Source organism: Xenopus laevis, chromosome 8L (assembly GCF_017654675.1).
Source record: "Xenopus laevis strain J_2021 chromosome 8L, Xenopus_laevis_v10.1, whole genome shotgun sequence".
Classification (NCBI taxonomy): domain Eukaryota; kingdom Metazoa; phylum Chordata; class Amphibia; order Anura; family Pipidae; genus Xenopus; species Xenopus laevis.
In genome coordinates this window covers 74,302,711-74,326,157 of record NC_054385.1, presented here as the reverse complement: position 1 = coordinate 74,326,157, position 23,447 = coordinate 74,302,711, and the positions used below count along the sequence as shown (strand labels likewise).

The 23,447-nt window shown below is 39.0% G+C and overlaps 1 protein-coding gene across 21 annotated transcripts in view; it reads right to left on the bottom strand.

Annotated features, from left to right (window-relative positions):
* Positions 1-23,447, bottom strand: part of nrxn3.L (neurexin 3 L homeolog) — a 273,346-nt gene that overhangs the window by 153,307 nt on the left and 96,592 nt on the right. For 17 of the 21 annotated variants that reach the window (XM_041572988.1, XM_041572989.1, XM_041572991.1 and 14 more), the window contains 2 exons: positions 12,425-12,628; positions 9,660-9,686 (listed from right to left, as the gene is read on the bottom strand). In XM_041572988.1, the coding sequence (XP_041428922.1) occupies positions 9,660-9,686; positions 12,425-12,628 (231 nt within the window). The remainder of the gene's footprint in view (positions 1-9,659; positions 9,687-12,424; positions 12,629-23,447) is intronic. The other 4 variants (XM_041572995.1, XM_041572979.1, XM_041572981.1 and 1 more) reach the window with 1 other exon arrangement.

Sequence of the window (23,447 nt, the reverse complement as noted above, 5' to 3'; positions counted from 1 at the left end):
AACTTCTAATCGAATTCGAATTGAATGCGCTGTTACTTTGATTCGTACGATTCGAATTTGATCGAAAACAGACCTTTTCGGCCAAAACAAAACTTCGATTATTTGATACATTTCGATTGGTCTTTTTTTATTCGAATTTGAAGTTATGGGAGTTCAAAAAAAACTCCCATTACTTCGAAATTCGACCCTTGATAAATCTGCCCCTAAATGCATAAAGTCTATGTTTTGACTGCCCTTTCATTAAAAATATGTAAATATTCTACAAATTAAGAAACGACCATGCCCATAAAACAACGATCTACCACAATGTGATGCATGCGCTGTTATACTAACTTTCTGCCATTTTACACTACTGTATGACATTGCTTGCTATTAAAAAAGCTTATAATTCTCATGCTCAGACAAATTATTTTCCCTCAGGGACTCCCTTAAACACAGTAGCATAAAATGGGCTTTTAAACTGCTTGTTTTGTTCACCAAATACATATTTATGTTAAAGTTTATCTGTAATCCACTGCAATTTTCTGTATCCAGTTTATTATATCCTCACACTATTTGGTAAAATAGAAAGCCTGCTGCATGTTATTTTCTAGCATATTTTAGTGTCGCCTGCAAATGAAGACAATGCTTTCAATTTCCATTTCGAGATTATAAACACACAAATGGAATGAGTACCCAATACTGTCTAAGATTAAGTACAATAGCTTTCATGACATGCATTAGGTATATTAGGGTGTTGCTGAATATCCTGCACACTGCTGTGTTCTTTTGTGTAAATCAATAAAGCTGAAAGAATATCTGTTAATATAGAGTCTCATCATTTGCGGAATGCCAGGAGTATTTGTCTTCTGTATACATAATATTGAACTGGGCTATTGCTCGTCACATTTTAAATGATTTCTCTAAAAAGTATTATATATCCCCCACTGGCTTTCTGTCTTCCATTGTAATACATTCTGAACCCAGTGTTTAGCCTTACAGTATGTAGGTAATTTTAGGATTTGAGATTAGACTTGATTAAATTCACACTTTAAGAAACCTTCTTGTAAATTATAATTTGTGACAGATTTATTTGGAGATATAATAATATAATATATATATAATTGGGATGCACAAAATCCACTATTTCGAAATTCAGCTGCACCCTAAATCATTTGGCAAAATTCTGGTAGAATTCAGAAGCTAGTCCTAATTTGCATATGTAAATCAGGGCCGGGAAGGGAAAAGGTGAACCACGTGTGCAGTTTTGTGATAAAAAGTCACATGATTTTAAGGATTTGGATCGGCCAGGCAAGAGTATTTGCCCAAATCTGAATCCTGGCAAAATCCTGGCTAAATACCACCACACCCACCTAATTACCATGTTCATTTTACAAAATGTGGCAGGTTATGAAAGTTTGAACATATTTCTGTGTTTTTTTTTTCATTTATTACAGTTTTGCTAATGAAGGTGAATTTAAGCTGTGAGTCTAACTTTTCCCAAGGGCCATCCTTATCTAAATTTTTACTTTTTTGCTTATCTCAAAATTGTTACAAAGTATCTTAGTTGCACCTGGTGGCTGTTCTGGGCTCTCTGCCAAAAGCCAATTAACATAGAAACTTTTGGCTGTTCACTGCAGAGAAAGTTGGGACTTTTCAGTACAAATGCAGCACTGCGGGTTCAGCTGTCAATAGCAGGACTGTCCCGCTGAAAACAGGACAGTTGGGAGGCATGAATGAATTTGGGTAGCTATGTGACAATCCTTTATTCCTCCATATATACGCGTGTATATTTATATATATGCGTTTCGATCCACAGGGGTCATGAATATATATTCATGATAGGCAGTTTTGAATATAAATCATAAGGGGAAAATATGAATGGAACACTATTAACAAACTACAATCTGTTACCTATGTATGTTCTTGTAATACTGTTCCTACCAGGCTGAATCAGACTGACATCTGCATAAAGCTTAATACTAACATAGCACCACAAACAAACATGCAAACATATAAGCAGATCAATTAAACAGATCATTAACAGTTACATTAGAAAAGTCCCAAGACTCAGATTCATGTCACAGAATGGCATCACTATTCCAGGCTACTGAAGACATGTAGAGCAATAACTTATAAAAGTACAATGAGATCAATATGGAAAGATTAATCATGATGACAATCCTAAGAGGCAAAACGCCTTGCGCAAATGCACGAGCAATCACATAAGTAACTCTTCAAGGTCAGACCAAATCAATGATACCAGCCAGAAAGAAAACTGTACATACACATTACAATACAGGCAAACACGTAAATAACAAGTATGGGATCCATTATTCAGAATTACAGGAAGGCCATCTCCCACAGACTCCATTTTAATCATGTAATTCAATATTTTAAAACACATTTTCTTTTCCTCTGTAATAATAAAAGAGAATCTTGTACTTGATCTCAACTAAGATAAATTAAATGCCTATTGGAGGCATAACAATACCAATCCTGGTAGCTCCATGGGTCCCCTGAGACCCCTACAAAACAAGTTTTGTGCTGACAAAATTTATATTGTGCTCAAAATTAACTACAAAATTATTAATTATTAATAAATTATAACAAAAGAAGTCTATCAGTTGAAAATGATTCTGTGAACATCAAAATAATTTTGCAGTCAAATTAAAATAACATTGTGAACTAGTTAGTTAAAAGACTTATCCTTTTCAACACCTGTATTTTTCTTCCCACCAAGTCAAGCGCAAAATCATTATACAACGTCATTTTCATGTGAAAGACATTTACAATATGTGATTGCTGGATAGGGTTGGGGTTTTTTTTATAAAGGAAATGTGATTTGCTAAGTAAAATCAAACCAAAATCAAACAAGAAAACATTACAGTATATGGCCCAGTTATTCCACAGATTAGTCAGATCTAAATTTCAAAAGAAACATAGATGTGCTTAAGCAAGTGCCCTTGTTTCTTCTGAGATGGTGCAAACAATATGACATGGAGAAGTTCAGACAGATGCCCCAGCACAAACTGACCAACAGAGACTAACACTACTCTAAAAATCAGCAGCACCAAACATGTTGCCCATAGAAACCAAAAGAAAAATACTGTGCTAAACGACCAGCATAGACACATTTTCCTAGACACACCAAAACAGCCAAATGCTCCCAGAGAGATTAGTGTAGACATGGTGCATGTGATACCTCAAAAGATACACTGGACCTATAGGACAAATACAGAAACACCAGCAGAACAAACTCTCATAGACAAACCAGGGCCCACACATTTTGCACTACAAAGACTGTTCCATACTGAGAGCATTACAGACCAAACCCAAACAGATTAACGCATACACATTGTTCCAGAGAAACCAGTCTCACTCCCCTAGTGAGACCAACACATCCCCCCTTTTACAAGGAAATCATCACAAACTAAACAAAAACACCTGACAAAAAAACAGTCCTGAAAAAAAAATACACATACCCTTTGTCCCAAAAAGACTTAAGCTGGCTATACATGTGGAGATCAACTCGCTTGGCTAGGTAGGCGATATCAGGCTGATCTGATCATGAATGAGGTGAAAATGGGCTGTCAGATCGAGGACCACATCAACGAACCTATCCTTGATCCGACAAGACTTTTAAGACCAGCCGATCGACATCTGGCCGACTTTCAGCCAGATATCGATCGCGGAAGCCCATCAGAGGGCCCCATACACTGGGCAATAAATTGTTGGCAGCTTATATCTGAAAAAAATGGAATGCCAATACCTTTGTCAAAAGTAGGCTGTTCCCAGGTTTATTGAAGTGCCCAAGACACGCAGGTCACGATCAAACGTTTCGGGGCAACAGCTGCCCTTCCTCAAGTTTTTTGCATAGGCATCTTATATCTGCCTGTGTATGGGACCCTTTAAAAAGACATACTGTTAGAGATTAGAACAGGGACACATCCTGAGAGTCACCAGTATCTTCATCGCCAAATGAGCAGATCTCTCCCCGATATGCCCACATTTACTCTCCAGGCAAGGTCACAATGAGACATACTGCCCAGAGAACTCAAGACAAGCACTCTGTCCCAGGCAGACCAGCAAAGATTCACTTTCCAGGTGAGCAGATCTCAAAAGACAAGGGAAGCATTCCAAACCCTTTATCCATTGCCTGCTACTATGGTTGTAAGCCATGGGGCATGCTAGAGATATAACCTTGCAATATCTAGGTAACCATATGAATGGATGAACATTTGGCAACAGACTTCTAATGTGAAAACACCTATTCAGGGCACTTGAGCCATAAAGTCAGGTTAGGACCTTGTCCCAGGGGTGGCTCCATTATGCACTAGTCAGTGCACAGGCTGTTGCCTAGGACCTATCCAGGTATTGGGAGGCAATACAACATGCCCCATCATGACTGCTGTTTTGTACTTTAGTGCATTTATGGGATACATAGTTAAATATAGTTAAGTTGGGCTGAAAAATTCCATACTCCATCAAGTTCAACCGCTCCAAATGAAACCCAGTGTCCATACATATATACCCATATCTATACTAATTGTAAATATTCGTATCACTATAGCCTTGGATATAATGCTTGTCCAAGAAATCATCCAATACATTAACAGAATCAGCCATCACAACATCATCCTGCAGGGCATTCCACAATCTCACTGTCCTCACTGTGAAGAACCACCTACGCTGCTTCAAATGAAAGTTCTTATCCTCTAGTCCAGGGGTCCCCAACCTTTTTTTACCCATAAGCCAAATTCAAATGTAAAAAGAGTTGGGGAGCAACACAAGCATGAAAAAGTCCCTTGGGGTGCCAAATTAGGACTGTGATTGGCTATTTGGTAGTCCCTATGTGGACTGGCAGCCTACAAGAGGCTCTACTTGGCACTATACCTCATTTTTATGCAATTAAAACTTGCTTCCAAGCCTGGAATTCAAAAATAAGCCCCTGCTTTGAGGACATTAAGAGGACACTGAGAGCAACATCCAAGGGGTTGGAGAGCAACATGTTGCTCACAAGTTACTGGTTGTGGATCACTGCTCTAGTCTAATGGGGTGTCCTCTTGTGCAGTGATCCATTTTATGGAAAAAAAGATCTCCTGCTATATGTCTATAATGCCCTCTAATGTGCTTGTACAGAGTAATCATGTCCCATTACAAGTGTAGTTTTTTGACAATCTACCCTCACTGCACACTCCAGACAAAATTATGTTTTCACCCCTTGAATTAATTGTATGAAACACAGTGTTTGCTTTAGTAGCCACAGAATTACGCTGCAATTAGACAAACCCCTGATCCTTCTCAATTAAGGAAACCCCCAACACACTGCCATTTCAATAATGAATAACTTGCATTTAAATTATTTCTGCCAAACTGCATATTTTCATTTTCCAGTTTGCTGAAACTCTAAGATACATAACAATTGTCATTGTTAATAAACATGTTTATACTCTGCATTAGTTTATAGATGGCTGCATACATTGAAAATTCAGATTAGGTGTAAAAATACATTGAATAACTGGTACAAGAGGTAAAGACAGCTCTGCTTAATAGTCTAAATGTCTAAGTGTATGGTTAATCAATATCTTCATCAACACATACATTAATAATCCCAGAAAAATATATAAATCTACTTCCACATGCATTCCTTTGTAAATACTTACATATACCTTAACTTGAATATATAGCCCCAATGAGAATATTATGCATTATTGATATGTTTGTTCACATTACTTCAGAGATACATCCATAATTCCTATGAAAATAATTCTGCAATATTCAGAGGTACTACAGTTTTTAAAATACCTATTCTTTCTACTACACTTATATTTTATTAGAAATATATATATTTATTCGAAAACAAACATTTATGTTTGTCCATTGTTTGTCCATGTCCATTTTACAAAATTTGTCAGGTTATTGAAAGTTTGAACACATTTCTGGGGGTTTTAGGGTCATGTTTTATGTGTTATAACAGTTTTGCTAATGAAGGCAAAATAGCCCTTTAAGCTGCAAGTCACAGTTCCCTCGAGACCTTATGAGTTAAAATTGTATCTGAGTGCAGGTGCTGAGCTGTCAAAATTGAGACTGTCCTGCTAAAAATAGGACAGTTGGGAAGGTCTGATGTATCCAGTAATTACAATTTACATATTTCTTTCATTGACCCTTACATCTATGACCATTTCCTGGCATATAGTGTTTTGCAAGGGGTGGTCCTTCCTCTTTGGCCTGCATCTAGTTCGATGTTACATTAAGCCTGGGATCAACAAGGTCCAGTAAAGTTTTGCTAACACCTGTGATTATACCCACCATTTATTAAACAACCTCAACTATTGTGAGTATCAATCCCCAGTTGCGCTTTCTATTGAATAGAGCCTCCAGTCCCTCGATTTGCTTGGCCTCATGACATGGCCTTGTCCTGGTTCTCTTACCTCACTATTGATCCTTCAGTGTCTCTAACAATGGAGTACCATCTTCTCCCCAACCTCTTTCTGATTCCTCAAGGATCTTTCCTGGGCCCCTAACTATTTTATCCTTATACTTTCACCCTCAGCAAACTAATCAACGCATATGGTTTCCAATACCACCTCTATGCTTATGATACTCAGACAGGGTCGGACTGGGGGCCTGGGGCCCACAGGGCTCCCGCTCCAGGTCCCCTGCCAAGCAGGCCCCCCCGCCGTGTCCCCTGCTGAGCCGGGCCACCCACCGCACTGCGCATCCGCGCACTTTGTATTTGCCGTGACCTGCACGATAAAGGGAGGTCACAGCAGGGAGATTCTGCTGAGAGATTCGGCAGGGAGCGGATCTGGGCTTGCTTTTTTCCCAGTGCCCCACCAGCCCAGTCCGACCCTGTACTCAGATATACAGTATCTCTCCTCTCCTGATCTAAACCCAGAGCTTAACTCAGGTCTCCTCCTGCCTGTCCACTATCTCTACTTTGATGTCACAATGCTACCTTTAATTAAACCTCTCTAAAATGTTAATGGTTCTCTTACCCCCAACTAACACTAGTAACATCCCAGAAGTATCTGTCATAGCTAACAATTCTACTATAACCCCATTTCCCCAGGCCTGGTGCCTTGGGGTTATCTGATTCTGCCCTGTCCTTCACTCCTCATATCCTTCACTCTTCATATCTAGTAACTTATTAAATCATGTCACTTTCCCCTAAGGAACATATCCAAAATACGATCATTTATCACCCATGATGCAGCTAAAATTCTTATTTGCTCTCTCATCATATCATGTCTAGATTACTGTAACCCTATATTTATTGTCCTCTCCAGTCTACAAAGAACACTGCCGCCAGGCTTATACACATTAGCATCCGCTCCTCCCCTGCAGGGTCGGACTGTGCTGACTCTTTAATGCCGCGATCGCCCTTTGTTGGGCGGTCACAGCAAAACAATTAAGCTAGTTTGCGCATGCTCATACTGCGCTGAGCCCCAGTCCGACCCTTCTCCTCTGCCATGCCACTCTGCCAACCCCTGCACTGGCTTCCACTACTTTTCAGAATAAAATTCAAACTAATGACCCTGACATTCAAAGCACTTCATAACTCTGCCCCACCCTACATCTCTGAATTCATCTCTAGATACTCACCCAACTGCTTACTACGATCCTCTACTGACCTGCTCTTCAACTCTTCTCTCATTACCTTCACACATACTTGCATTCAAAGCTTTGCAAAGCTTTGCCACGGTCTGTCTGACTTTCTCCCAACCTTTCTGCTTCCAAAGATCTCTTAAAACTTATTTAGAGAAGCCTACCCTCATTCTGCTTAGCTACCAAAAGCCCTACCATATGATACATCTCTCACCTGTCTTATTTCTAATCTTGCCCACTCCCACCCCTTGTGTCTCAATCCCTTCCCCTTTTAGATTGTAAACTGTTTTGCACAGGGCCTTTCTCACCCTTGTATTGGTTACTGGTCGCTATGTAATTCTATGTATGTAAGTCTGTATGTGCTTTGTATAAATACATTTATTTTATAGCGCTGCCAAATACGTTGGCACTCTAAAAATACACGTTAAAAATAATAATGATAATAAAGCCTTTGTTCTCTATTTTGAAAGAACTCCTGGTGTCCTCTATTCTATTACATTTTGCCAGTGGAGAGGTGTAGTTCAACAACATCCTCACTTTGTCACTTCCCCATAGCAAAGACCCATCCTGCTGTAAAAGGGTCTAATGTAACCCATGCTCTATCTAATGTAGCTGGACATAGTCTGTTTAAGGTGCATTTAAAAGTCTACATATTTACAAAAACGCATCCACAGATCTACTCATACACACAATAATCCAGCCACATGTGTAAGTAATATGTTTACATACAGTACATTCTGTATATCAAATGCACAGAAAAGCAATTGCATTACGTTTACAAATACGCACTGGCATCCCATTTACAGTGGTAAGAACTGATACATCTTATGCATAACAAGCTAACTCTCTTGAGGCAAGTATTTGCATTTTACCTATTGTCAAGATGACTTTCCATTTGCTTATTATATTCACAACTTTACCTGTTCTGAGAAATATCATTTCTATATGAAAGGAGAAGGTATCAAATAAAGCAAATATTAGCTTATTCTCCCCACACATATTTTGTACCTTACTAAGACTATGTGTAACCTGCACCAGAAAACTGCCTGTTTCTTTTTCAGTTAAGCCACAGATTGTCTGTCTCTATACTGGAGAGTTCAAGTCTGTGAGGTTTTTTTTCCAGGTATATCTAACAGTATCAGACACGTAGGGCCCTTACTCACAGGATTATTTGTGCCTTCGACACGTACCTTAGATGCAGCTTTGACAACAACTGAGCTGTCCTGATTGTACCCAGGAGTCTTAAGACCTGTTGTTTAGGAATGTTGCCTTCCATTTCATGATGTCCTTTTTAAAACGCAACATTTAATTTTTATGCATGCAACACATATCAGTATGTAAGAGCAGAGAAATGTACTTATTTGCTATTTGAGACGTTCAACATGCACACAGAAATGCTGAGTGTAACATCTACCACCACCATTTTAAATGTTCAAGCAGTATATAATTATGAAGGTGTTTCTTTCTGGGGGTTCAGTCTGTTTCCACTGTAGTGCACATAATGGTGGGTCTGCAGCAGCTGAAGGATACTGAAGCCCCCAGAATAAGTAATCACCGCATGTTCTAAACATTGTTTTTCAAACTGAGAGTTAATATAGCAATTACTCTGAGCACTTCAGTTCATTTGAAGCTCTGAATGCAGAACAGTCAGTACCTGTAACCAAGAGCTAGGACTGTTGGCTGTTTACATTTTCTACAAAAACATAAGGCAGATAAACGAATAATGCAGTGCAGAGTTAAAGTAGAGAATGATTTGTATGCAAACAGTAAACATAAGATTGAGCAGCAGCACATGTGACTTCACAACCCAGCACAAGAAAAACACAGCAGATATCGCATGCCTGCAATTTACAATATTGCCACCGGATGTCAGTGTTGTGGCACAGATATCTGCATGCCTGACTCTTCAGGCAGTGAAGTCAAAGATACAGCTGCACATTGCTAACCATTCCTTTAAGATAAAACAAAATAAGCATTGAGAGAAGGCAAAAAGAAGCAGCTTATATATTATTATACAACAAAAGTGAGAAATAGAGATAACAAAATGAGATTTGAGGGTATAAACTTACTGGAGTTACAGTTTATCCTGATACAGTCTAGATGGGAAAAAAATAAATGAAAGATGAAATCGCATCCTTCAAGGTTACAGCTGCAGTCATCCAAAAACAGTAAGGTCCACCCTTCCGGGGACAGACACACGCAACAATAGTGGCCATTTTATATTTGTGTACAGTTAGTGAGAGCAGGGGGGGCTTGTGAGTGTCAGAGTGCAGTGCAATATATGCAAGTTATAAGTCTCAAAGAAAAGTGTGATTAAAAGCACTATATGCATTACATTTTAAGGGAGAAGGGACTGTATTTACAATCTTGTATGTTGAAAGTGCCTGAATGCTTTAGTGTGCATGACTCACATAGAATATTTTACTGTCTATAAAATGGCCACGTACAAACTTCAAACCGCACGAACACATTGTGCCAGAATGTAGAGAAAGCGAGTTTGGGGCCTCGACAGTGCAGGGGACTTCTCTGATCTGGCCCTGGTCAATGTAATTTCATTTTCCCAGTATCGCAGAAGACAAGGGGAAACTGGGCTCATTTGTGCTTAATTTATATTATAAGCAGTATGGTATAAGGCAGTATATGTGGCCAATAAAAGGTGCATACAGCTCATAACATTTGTAGATATAACCACCAGCTTTACTGACAAAGACAGTTCAATTGTTTAAAAGAGAAGTACTAGTAAAATACTAGTTACTCATATATGAAGCTGCACCAGATTTAGATGAAAAGTACTATATACTGACAAAATAGTCCCTTGTAACAATGCAGTAGCATTCTGCACAGAAACAACTGGAAGTAAACGAATAAAACTACTAAACTTCTTTCTATTTTTATATTCTGCTATGGTGTGGAGACACACTAATAGTACAAACTTCACTGCTGCATATGAGCAACTGGTATTTACCAAGCTACTAACATTGTTCAAATAAGCAAAGACACCTTTTAAGACTCTCTCTCCAGGCCTGAGCTCATGGACTATACAAGGGGACTATTATCATTTTGGTAAGAAGGAAGGATCCTATCTAGAGTTTCTGGCACTCTGATGTTTCGTGCGATTAGGTTTGCTATGTGTCGTCAACCGCAACAGAAAAGTGGGAGCAAACAGCCTCAGAGAACATGTGAGACCAGCAAACAGTGGGGGGCAGCAGGGCAGTGAATACAAGCAGAGAGTGGGGCACCCTAAAACCTTGAAAAGGTGCTGAGAACAGGACCAGAGCCCCATTCTTCTAGCAGAGGGGAGAAAGGATGCAAAAAAAGGAGGGTACTTGGGGAGTAGAAAATCAGTTGAGGGGTGGGTATAAACAAAATATCAACGATAAGAAAGGTAAAAAATAGTAATATAAATAAATGAAATAAATGCAACGGCAGGACATGTGGTTACTAGGAGGGAATACACTCCTGTCCTTGGCTGCCCATTATATGACCTCTGTTCCGTTATGTCTCCATTACTCATTCACTAACTCTGCTCACTGGCACACTTTGTGATATGATATTTCAGCGACACAGAGCAGATCTTTTTTTTTCCTGAACTGGGGTGGAATGCCCTTGGATAAGGAGGGGAACCAGAGCATAGGTCGGGAGTTCTGATCACCAGCAAGAATGGTTCAACTCGGCCAATTCCCTTGCTTCTGGCTTCCCACTCTGGCAATGCCCTGTGGGTTAGAGCAAGCATGTGGGGAAGTGATGGGCATATTGCATACCCCCTACAAGCTGCTCAGCACACTGTGTTCTCAAGGCTGTTTGCTGTACGGGCCGCAGGCTTCAGGCCTTTGAAGGGTAGTGAATGCCATCTTTTGAACGAACGTGGCCAATGGAACATATTTAATAAACTTAAAGATGCAGGGGGACTGACAACAGACAATTCACAGTACTCACAAAGTACATAGACACAAAGCACACAGAGCACAGACAGTGTCTACAAAGACAGCATCGAAAACAGTCTCTTCCCAGAAAAGAAATGGCATAAGCCAGTCTCCTGCAGAGATTATGTTTGATATTTATATTTCTGGAAAAATATATTCACCACCATCAAGACTGTCCATTACAAGGAAATTATGTTTTCCCATGGTGTGTTCAGTTTAAACCAAAATGTGCTAGTCACAGAAACAGAGACTGTTTTGGATAGTAGACTTCTGATAAAAGATGGACAAAAATGAGACATTTAAGATTAAGACTAATGGAAACAAAGCTCTTAAAGCTTCATGGGAAATATAGAGGGAAAGGGACTGAGAAAATCCCCCGTCACTGAATCATTTCACTCTTAATTACCAAAGTCAGCACAGAGAAGACTATAAGATATAGTTGAAGCCATTTAGGGCCAGTACACTGCTTGTGACAACATTGTTTTTATCTAAACAACTATTGAGTAGATTATTTGAGCAGCTTTGTATGTATCTTAAAATGTCTATAGTTTTCTATCTTCATAAAAGATCATTATTGGGGATTAAAGAGTGGAATGAAGTATAGGATTGGTGGCCGCACCTGTCCCAGGTCTCCTATAACCTTTTTTTTTCTGGAGGAAGAAAATCAGGTTACTGTTTGAATGTTATAGCAAATTCCAGAGCTGCCTTCCACAGAAAGCAAAGGGTTATTGGCAGGACCAGTGAAAGCACAGAGATGTGCCTCAGGTATATTTTGGGACTTCAGATAGAAGGAAACATGCAATGGTAAAATGATTGACATCATTAAAGCGGCCAGATGAAATCAACAGAAAAACACTGACAAAAATGACCTCCCTTCGACTTCCCAAAGAAAGGAAGGATTTATACGATACCTAAGTTAACCATAAGCTTGACCTTCCCACCATCAAGCTCCAGTCGCATCGTATCGGCAGAGTCCCTGGATGTCGTGGCTACTAATAGCCCATAAGCTCTCTGGGACTTGAAGCGTAAGGAAACATCCTCTGCCTCAGTATGCATGACCACTGGCATGATGATCTTCATATACATGCCTCCATCGTAGCTCAAAATAGAGGCCTCTGTAGGGAGAAAGCACAGCTGAAGGTCAAATGATGGACTGGTGTTATTCTGCCACTTACATCTTTCATGTGTAGAAATGTTACCATTTGAAATGGGGTGCAATAGTTTTTGTATTTACTTGCACTATATTCCTTCAGGGAAAATGAGTATGACCTTTTGTAGAGTAAAGAAGAAAAATGCAAGGGAGAAGTAATAAACCATCTAAAGTGTGCTGCTTGTCTAGCAACCCACAGAACTCAGCAGTTAGCATTTACTCGTCTGCTGTTTGAAAACACAATTTTAATTGGATGCTATGGGTTAGTAGATGTAGGCAAACATTAGACCTTTTAGTCAATTACCCCATTAGCTAGCCTTTAAATGATTACTGGTTCAGTAATAGGAATGACTGATAGATGATAGTTAACAAAACAAGCAGCAGCAAAGTGAAAAGAAGAGCAAGTAAATATGTCTTAATAATTTACAATAAAAATACAGCTGGTCTTTATTAACCACAACCACCTGTGTTCTTTCTAGATTTTTGTATCTCTTGGCTTCAGCTGAATGGTTACGACATTATTTAGTAGATGCAAAGCATACGTCTATATTAAAGAGAATTCTACAAAACTGTTATTTTCCATTATTCAATTAAAAGTAGGTTGTGGTCACAAAGGGGCAAATATATAAAAGGATGAACAGTTTGCCACAGTCTGTACTAAGGATAGAGTTTTCCTCTGGTAAACTCTGTGACTGGTCTGTTCGCCCTTTCATAAATAGGCCTTCGGTCTCTAACCTTTAATACTAATCGTAGACAGGTTGAAAAAAATAAACAGGCCCATAAGAACCAGAATGCACTGCAGAATAAGGTAGACAATACAATGTGGAGGTGAAGAGAGGGTGGGATAATGGCAGCCAGAGAGTTATAATCAACCATATCAAGAACGAACAGCGCGACAGAGTGTGAAATGGCTGTGACGTGACCAGGATCCAGCATTGCTTTGCTAGGGAGGGAGAAGAAACCGAGTAAAACTGCAAGCAGTGTAAATGGCAAAGAAGACATCCCAGTGTCTAAGAATGTTTCAGTGGAGTAGTGGAAATAGCAAGGGAGGCAGGAAAAAAATTATTTTTATGTAATTAAATATAAAATGATATTATTAGGATGTTCTATAGTAGCATGGATGGTGTAATATTGGCACAACTACATAAGCGATAAGATATTTCCTCCTACTGGTAGATAACTATTAGTTAGTTCCCTTGCAGAAAAGGGAGTTCTGATTCATGTATATTTGTGCCAGAGAAAATATACTCAGCTGTAGATTAACCCTTTTCTTGGTGATCGAGCAATAGTTTTGATAAAGAGGCCTGCCTATTGCTCATAAGTACCGTATATACTCGAGTATAAGCCGACCCGAGTATAAGCCGAGGTACCTAATTTTACCTACGAAAACTGGGAAAACTTATTGACTCGAGTATAAGCCTAGACACAACTACAGCCCTGTCTCCCAGCAGCGCACATTCCGCCAAAGCGACCCCCCAGCGATCAACCGGACTTCTTTGCAAAGTTGATGGTGACAGAGAATTGCCAAATGGATTACTGTGTGCATTGTCCCACTGTCCTACTACCATTTGCAGAGGGTGCTGTGTGATATTGCCATCAATGTTAATCTTTCGTATAACCAACAGAGGGGATTGTGTGATATTGCCATCACTGTTAATCCTTCATATAACCAACAGAGGGCGCTGTGTGATATTGCAGTCACTGTTATTCTTTCATATAACCAACAGAGGGCGCTGTGTGATATTGCAGTCACTGTTAATCTTTCATATAACCAACAGAGGGCGCACTGTTATTCTTTCATATAACCAACAGATGGCGCTGTGTGATATTGCAGTTACTGTTATTCTTTCATATAACCAACAGAGGGCGCACTGTTATTCTTTCATATAAACAACAGAGGGCGCTGTGTGATATTGCAGTCACTGTTATTCTTTCATATAACCAACAGAGGGCGCTGTGTGATATTGCAGTCTCTCCCCAAGCCAACTGCTGGTATAGGAATGATTAAAAGTGACCGATATCTCAGCTACTGCCCACTGACTCGAATATAAGCCGAGGTAGACTTTTTCAGCACATTTTGGATGCTGAAAAACTCTGCTTATACTCGAGTATATACGGTAATTCACTTGTTATACCTCTTGATTATTCTGTGGTTAATAGCAAAAAAATTATTTGTGTGTCATCATTCCTTGAATGTTACATGCAAAATATAAACATAATCTACTTAAAATGTTGAGACCCCCAGGACCTTTTCTCTCATCCCCCCTTTTTTATCACCTTATGAACTCCACTTTTTTTGTAGAGATAGTGAATGCTTAATATTATAAGAAGCCTGGTGATCTGATGTATTTGTCCGTATGCTTACATATCTTATCAATGGCATGAAATATTCTAGGCAAAAAAATATAATACACAAAAGGAGAGAAAGCTTTTCCCTTTAACCTTTTTCAGTGTGTCTTACAATTAATTAAATTAGATTAACCTTAAGTGAGAAAAATCGGTGCGAGAAATACAGCAAACCCATGTGTCTGTTTTATCCTCATTAAGCAGAAAAGGGAGGAATTAGCAACAATTCACATTCTCTCATCCACTCTGTGTTCTGTTTAAGTCACATTATTGACTGCGGTACACCCATACGTTACTTATGCTGTCTCATGCTGCTGAACATATAGCTTTGAAGCCCCAACTAAGCACCTAAGATTAAACACAGATTTTTGTGCTGCTCGCTAAAGAAGGTTTTCTCATGGTAAAAAAAACAGTAGATGATGGTAAAAATTCAAATAGATAAACAGAATATTTTCATCTTCTGGCCTTTTAACACATATGACACCTACAATTTCGAACCTCTGCCTAAGCAAATCTCTGTATAACAAGACTCTCTTAAAGCAGTGCCTCATTCTGGTGCACCACCATTTTGTTTGCTGTCTCCTCTTCAGCTCATTAGACAGCTTAGCAATGTGGCTTCCTCCTCAGCAGAACTCATCATGCTTTCTACAGAAATCAGGACATGCTATGTGGGCTTAGTGTAACAGATTCCCCAGTGATGGAGGGAGCCAAGCCCCCACCAGCAAACAGCAGAAGCAGACATTTTGTGACATGAATAATTGTCTGGATTAGGGCCTGAAATCACTCTCTGGTTGAACCAAAACATAACTGATAAACTGAAATATTTCAGAATTGAAAATAAATATATTATCATTTTAGGCAGGATATGGGAAAATGGCATTTTTTTAATAATGTTTGTATGTATGTCTCAACTAGAGACATGCATGAATGTATAGACAGTATACAGTCGTGTATCACATATCTAGATACACATGCAGTATAAGCAGACACACAGTGTGGGTAGCTAAATGTGGGCACCCAGCAGTAGCAAGGGAATGTTTGCAGGAAGATATTCTTGCAAGTTCAGTAAATGTTAGCAGTCGCCCTGGGATACCAGCCAAACACAGAGATTACCAAGGAGAGAGGCGGGGGGCAGTACATCTAGACACACACACAACATATATAAGCCCACACAAATGTCAGCACAACATTTGCACACAAAATTATCCAGGGGTATGAGTAGTGTGGAGCCCTGCCCTTCAACAAACCAAGCACCCAAAATACTTGTTATAGAGCAATTTTCCACTGCTCTTTATTGACCCTTTCAGTGCAGAAAAGCAAAAAATGTGTATCAATTATTACAAAGTCTTTCCTGATTATCACATCAACATAAACAAGTCCAGAGCTCTGTGGCAAAATAGCATGAATTTGATATATGGCATTCAGCAGCGCCGGATTCGCTGGGCGGGCGCCCCTAGGCCGAGCGCTCCGCACGGTCCTAGCGCCCGCCCGCACTACCACACGCTGGCGCAAAAGGGAGCACAGGCTCCCCACAGAGCGGCTGGCCGGCATGCCGCCCCCAAAAATGTGCCGCCCTAGGCCCAGGTCTATGTGGCCTCGCCACAAATCCGGGCCTGGCATTCAGCTGACAGCTATTTAATGTTAGGCTTTGCTATCAACAGAATACACTTTGCGTGATTACATTGTGAGGTCAAACTGGTGACTCAGTGGTAACATCACAAAACACTACAGCACAGTTAACAATTAGACTTTTTTTGACACAAACAGGTTTAGGCCTTGCCTGAATAAACTGAATAAAATTGCAAGTGCATCTTACTGGAACATGCTGATACTTCAATATTAGAGATAATATGGATTGCATTGTAAGGTAAACATAGACAAAAGAAAAGCTAATGAAAATTACACAGAAATAAGCGCATGTGCCATGATGTATAACAGCTGTACCATATTACATACTTAGCTTGTAAACTCTACAAGACAGGGACCTCCTCCTCCTCTGTGTCTCTTTCGCCAGGTTTTTACTACCTTGAATAAACTCACAACTCAAATGTTTGCTTATTTATGAAAAAAACTTGAATGTAAAAAAACTAGAACAAATGCAATTGGGAGGGGGACTCGAATACTCAAGTTATCGGCAAAAAAACCTCAAATAAATCGAGTTTTTGAGCACAAACCACCAAAAAAAACGAAAATCAGGAAGGCTAAAAACGTCTTCAAACGGTTAAAGGGACCTCTGCCAATGACATCTACATGACCTCAACGAGCTTTAGCTGGTGTATTTTCAGATTTCAGCTTTTTACTGATACTACTCTTGAAAGCAGTAGTGCTGTATAAATAGATTAAAATACATACATACATACATACAGTTCAGCACATTATTAATTATGAAAGGTGTTATAGCACAATGTTATTGTTATATGTGTTACCATAAAGACAAAAAATTACAACAAAATATTAAAGTCTGCCTAGCCCTAGTTTGCTTTCTGTAACTATAGCTGTTGGCTGCAGAACTCAAGGATCTGTGAACAAGGGGAAAGAGTGAAAAGTAGTAGTATTTGCACTCTATAGTGATGAGCGAGGGGCCATTGAGTGCAGCGTGCCCTTGCCATTTTTCCCAGAGAGAGTGGTGTGCTGGTTGTACAGTACAATGACCTGTATGGGTGGAATGTTGATATATTAGCTGTGCAATGATGTACACATAGAAGTGTGCTATATTGGTTGTACAGTACAATGACAAATACAGATGGAATTGTGATATACTGATTGTGCGATACAATGAAATGTACAGATGGATGTGTTCTATACTGGTTGTGCTGTAAATTACATGCTGTAAACACCTAATACTATATTGGCTGCACAAAACTAAAAGCTAAAAAGAATGGCATACATCTTGTACACTACAATGAAATATATATAGATGGAAATGTGGTAAATGTGTAGTGCAGTGAGCACTAATGGGATGCAGGGATGGAAGAGTGCTAGATGAGCTGTGCAGCACAATGAGGTGATAAAATGCTGGTTATCAATAAACAGTGAAATATATGTATAATGTAGTAGTGTAGTACGGAATCAAACAGTGCACACGTATCAATAAGGTATAGGTGTATTCCGTCAATTACACTTTGAATTCACTACCTACGTATATATTAGGGATGCACCAAATCCAGGATTCGGTTAGTGATTCAGCCAAGATTCTAACTGAATCCAAATCTTAAAATCATGTGTTGAGAAGGGACAGCCAGGTTGGCAAAACAGTCAGGTTTAGGAACTTCAAGTAACAATTACTTACAAAAGCAGCCCTATCAACGAAAAATGATCAACATGAGCTACAAGTAACTTTTGATGTATATAATATTTTGAATATTTTTTTTAGTGTCATTATCACTTTACATCACTTTAACCGCATGATGCATACGGTACCCAGCCTAATTTACATATGCACATATAAACACATTACACACTATTGCATCAGGTTCACACACACAGGAATTAATATTTTTACATATAGTTCTCGGTTTCTTTCTTATACAGTGGTGTGAAAAACTATTTGCCCCCTTCCTGATTTCTTATTCTTTTGCATGTTTGTCACACAAAATGTTTCTGATCATCAAACACATTTAACTATTAGTCAAAGATAAAACAAGTAAACACAAAATGCAGTTTTTAAATGAGGGTTTTTATTATTTAGGGAGAAAAGAAATCCAAACCTGTGTGAAAAAGTAATTGCCCCCTGAACCTAATAACTGGTTGGGCCACCCTTAGCAGCAATAACTGCAATCAAGCGTTTGCGATAACTTGCAACGAGTCTTTTACAGCGCTCTGGAGGAATTTTGGCCCACTCATCTTTGCAGAATTGTTGTAATTCAGCTTTATTTGAGGGTTTTCTAGCATGAACCGCCTTTTTAAGGTCATGCCACAACATCTCAATAGGATTCAGGTCAGGACTTTGACTAGGCCACTCCAAAGTCTTCATTTTGTTTTTCTTCAGCCATTCAGAGGTGGATTTGCTGGTGTGTTTTGGGTCATTGTCCTGCTGCAGCACCCAAGATCGCTTCAGCTTGAGTTGACGAACAGATGGCCGGACATTCTCCTTCAGGATTTTTTGGTAGACAGTAGAATTCATGGTTCCATCTATCACAGCAAGTCTTTCAGGTCCTGAAGCAGCAAAACAACCCCAGACCATCACACTACCACCACCATATTTTACTGTTGGTATGATGTTCTTTTTCTGAAATGCTGTGTTACTTTTACGCCAGATGTAACGGGACGCGCACCTTCCAAAAAGTTCAACTTTTGTCTCGTCGGTCCACAAGGTATTTTCCCAAAAGTCTTGGCAATCATTGAGATGTTTTTTAGCAAAATTGAGACAAGCCTTAATGTTCTTTTTGCTTAAAAGTGGTTTGCGCCTTGGAAATCTGCCATGCAGGCCGTTTTTGCCCAGTCTCTTTCTTATGGTGGAGTCGTGAACCCTGACCTTAATTGAGGCAAGTGAGGCCTGCAGTTCTTTAGATTTTGTCCTGGGGTCTTTTGTGGCCTCTCGGATGAGTTGTCTCTGCGCTCTTGGGGTAATTTTGGTCGGCCGGCCACTCCTGGGAAGGTTCACCACTGTTCCATGTTTTTGCCATTTGTGGATGGCTCTCACTGTGGTTCGCTGGAGTCCCAAAGCTTTAGAAATGGCTTTATAACCTTTGAAATTGAACTCAGGTGTGATAAACCACAGTTAAGTTATTTTTTAACAAGGCGGGCAATCACTTTTTCACACAGGCCCATGTAGATTTGGAGTTTTTTTTCTCCCTTAATAACGTAAACCTTCATTTAAAAACTGCATTTTGTGTTCAATTATGTTATCTTTGACTAATAGTTAACGGTTTTTGATGAGCAGAAACATTTAAGTGTGACAAACATGCAAAAGAATAAGAAATCAGGAAGGGGGCAAATAGTTTTTCACATCACTGTACATAGTAAGAAATGGCTCAGTCTCTCACACACAGAAAGAATGACTTATACAAACACAATTAAATTTACCCCTAAATCACTTTTTAAAATAATTCTTAAATCCTGAGTATATTGGCATATTGGTCAAGTAACAAGAATCAGAACCCTTCATTCTTCCAGCAGAGGAAAGGTTAAGTTGTGCTGGCTGTTCTGCTGTATGATGCTCTCATTAACCAGATGAGATCATGCTGCGGCCTTGGCTTCGGCCTTCATGTGCATCTTATCAGCTTATCCGTACATATTCCCTTCGGAGATGGCGGGATTAGAATAAAGTGGAAAGACTCCGTTGGCAGATTTGTGAAATTAATTGGAAAAAAGCTGCCTGGGGATTAAATCCAGTGATACTCAGTGCTGCAGCCGGTGCCACTCTACTGGCCCAAGGCTGCTTTGGCCTCTGCTTACACCACATCGTATTTTGAGCTATGGGGCTCATTTGAGTGGCTACGATCTATAACAATGTTATTAAGTGTAGAGCTATTTTTCTTTTAATTAAAATACCAAAAATATAAAGGGTTGCTGTGATTGTAGTGCATACAACAATCACACCCTACAACCTTTTAGTGACAACAATAAAGTACTTGATCATGCAGAGTGCCAGCTGGAAAATCTGAGAAAAAGCACAACAGACTGCACTAAAATGAGCATTATGTGATCAAAATTAAACGAAACTTCGCCAGAGTTCAGCTGCTAAGATGCAACTTTGGATTTTAGTGAATTAGCGTAGCGGTAATGTATTTGCGCCTGACAAAGTGGTGCAAAGTGTGGCGGATCATTCGCTGTATCTAGCATATGTATATTTTGGAAGTCTTTCACTGCAATTTTACATATCAAAGGGCACAGTGCTGGTAAGAACTTTTATTTCACTCTTTTTTTATGTTTACATCACATTTGCTTATAATTATTTGTTTGGTGTGTTTCAAACCATTCTTAAAAGTTAAGCATTTCGAGTATAAAACATTATTACATATGCAGTATTAGAAAACTCCATTATATAATCGAAAAGGTTTTACTGAATAAAATGTCTTAATTCACAGTGACAGGAGGCATAACTCCTTTTTAACTATAACACATCATAATTAAAAATCTAAATATTTTTCAAATTGTATACTACAATACAAAAGTGCCACTTTATGGGCTATATTTCCAATCTTCTTGAAGGGCTTTTACTCAAATCACAGAAATATCTTTCAAGTGCTATACCGTTTGCATTATGATTTCACAATTTACAAAATAATGGAAAGCACCAATCTTAGATGCACAGTTTTGAGCCAGTTCTGCAATTATGGGAGCTTGGTAAACAATAAGATAAGTAGATTGGACAGAGTCAGCAAGGAACAGTTAATCACATTCTTAGAAATTATGTTATCAACTGATAATGTGAATGCAGCAGAAATCTAAAGATTAGTAAATGGAAGGGGATTTTCTAATGGAACAGGGTAAAGCACTGAGGACAAAATGCTCATATGTGAGGTTGAGAGCCAGATATTTTATGGCTATTTTATACAAGTGTTTTCAAAAGAGGATGGATACTATAGACATTATTTCACAAGACCCACTTGTACTGATAGGGAATTATTCCAAAGAAAATGCTTCAAGAAAATCAATCTTAACTCTCAAACATCCTAGTGCATTGTGGGGTAAGATAAATATAAAAGTCATTACAGCTCTGGTGCCCTTTGGACTGAGCCATAGTTGCCAACATCTGGACTTTGCACCATATGGCATATGAACTTATAAGGGGCAAAATGTACAACAGCTACCATATATAGAAATGGTAATTGTGAAGGTGATTCAACTAATATTTTAAGCTCCCCTTTTGCATAAATATAGGTTAAAGAGTAGAAGCAGAAAATGGGCCACTGATTACTGAAATACTGTATATTTGTGAGGTTGGCCAATGTTAACAGCCAAAGACATATATCCTCAGACACTCCATCAAAAGTTAAGGACAGTTGTTAACTATGGCTAGTTAAAGGGCACGAAAATTCCATGTTTTGACACACAGCTAGAAAAACTTTCCAATCGAAAGATCTAAGCTCAGAGAATCTCAGAGAGCAATAGTGTCTTATAAAGGATATATATATAAATATATATCCAGTTCCAAAGGTGCACTCCGTAGACCAAGGCAATACCTGGGTGCTCAGCAATGAAGGTAAATAGAGATTTGCAAAATAGCGACACTCACAGGGTTTCTTAATGCAAATAAAAGATTTTTATTGAACTCGACGTTTCGAGCCCACACAGGGCTCTTCGTCAGGAGAAAACAAATGAACAAAAAAATATATATATATATATATATATATATATATATAATTTTCAAAAGGTACTTTCACTCTGTCCACGCTGCTTTGTGGGTGCTTGGTCAAATAAGTCATATATATACATTCAGGATGGACCAGCACACCATTTTCATCAATCAAAAAATATTAATTGCATAATCACTGTGCATCCAATGTTTCAGCCCACATTGGGGCCTTTATCAAGGATCTATATATATATATATATATATATATATGCCATTCCCCGGAGATTAAGATTCTAGCCTGGCGGGAAGGCTTTTCAGGGAGATTAGTCGCCCGAAGAAGAGGCAATTTGTCGCCGGGCGACTAAATCTCCCCGAATCTTCGCGTGTGTCTCTGCCCTTAAACTTAGAAAGGGATCACCTTGTCTGGTTCATGAAATGAAGGGCTTCACTCCAGCCTTTTCAGCCTGCAAGGAATTGGTTAAACAACAGCTGCTACGAACTCTATAGGCTGTGAAATATCCTCTCTAGTAACTAATCAGATCATTAAGCAATTAGTGTAACTCCAATAGGCTAACATCAAAGATACAATGGTAACATTGTTCCCCTCTTCTCACATACCCACTCTGCTTTGGAAGCAATCACTTGTATTTCCCCTCTGATGGTTTTTTCTTTATAATGATCAGGACTAGTGCTTTAGACAATGAACCAGATAGATTAAAAGGACCAATGTTCTCCTTGATATGCCATGCGTATCTGTATGATATTCTGCTGCAATGCTGGGATGTCGTCAACAATAGCAATCCTATGTTAAAATTCTCTTTTTCTCAGTAGACTCATAAATTATAGTATTGACTTTCAACATATTCCACTTACATACCAACAGATCTAGGAGTAGTAAACCTACATATTTTAGGGTTGGCAATGTAGGAAGGTACTAACTAAAATGCAAATCTGGCAGAGTACTTTGTAATACAAGCCCAAAGACAGCCATTCAGCCTGCTTTAATGAACTGTACACAAGGTGTAAAGAACAGGGAATGCAGACACAAAAAGCCCAGTAATATCTGTTTCTTTAGTATGTGGCACCTAAATACACACACAACTGATTTGGGTCTAGAGAATCCAAATAATGTCATTAATCAGGCCATGTGAAACGCCAGAAGTGATGCCATTTACCCAAAGAAATTCTTACTAATTTT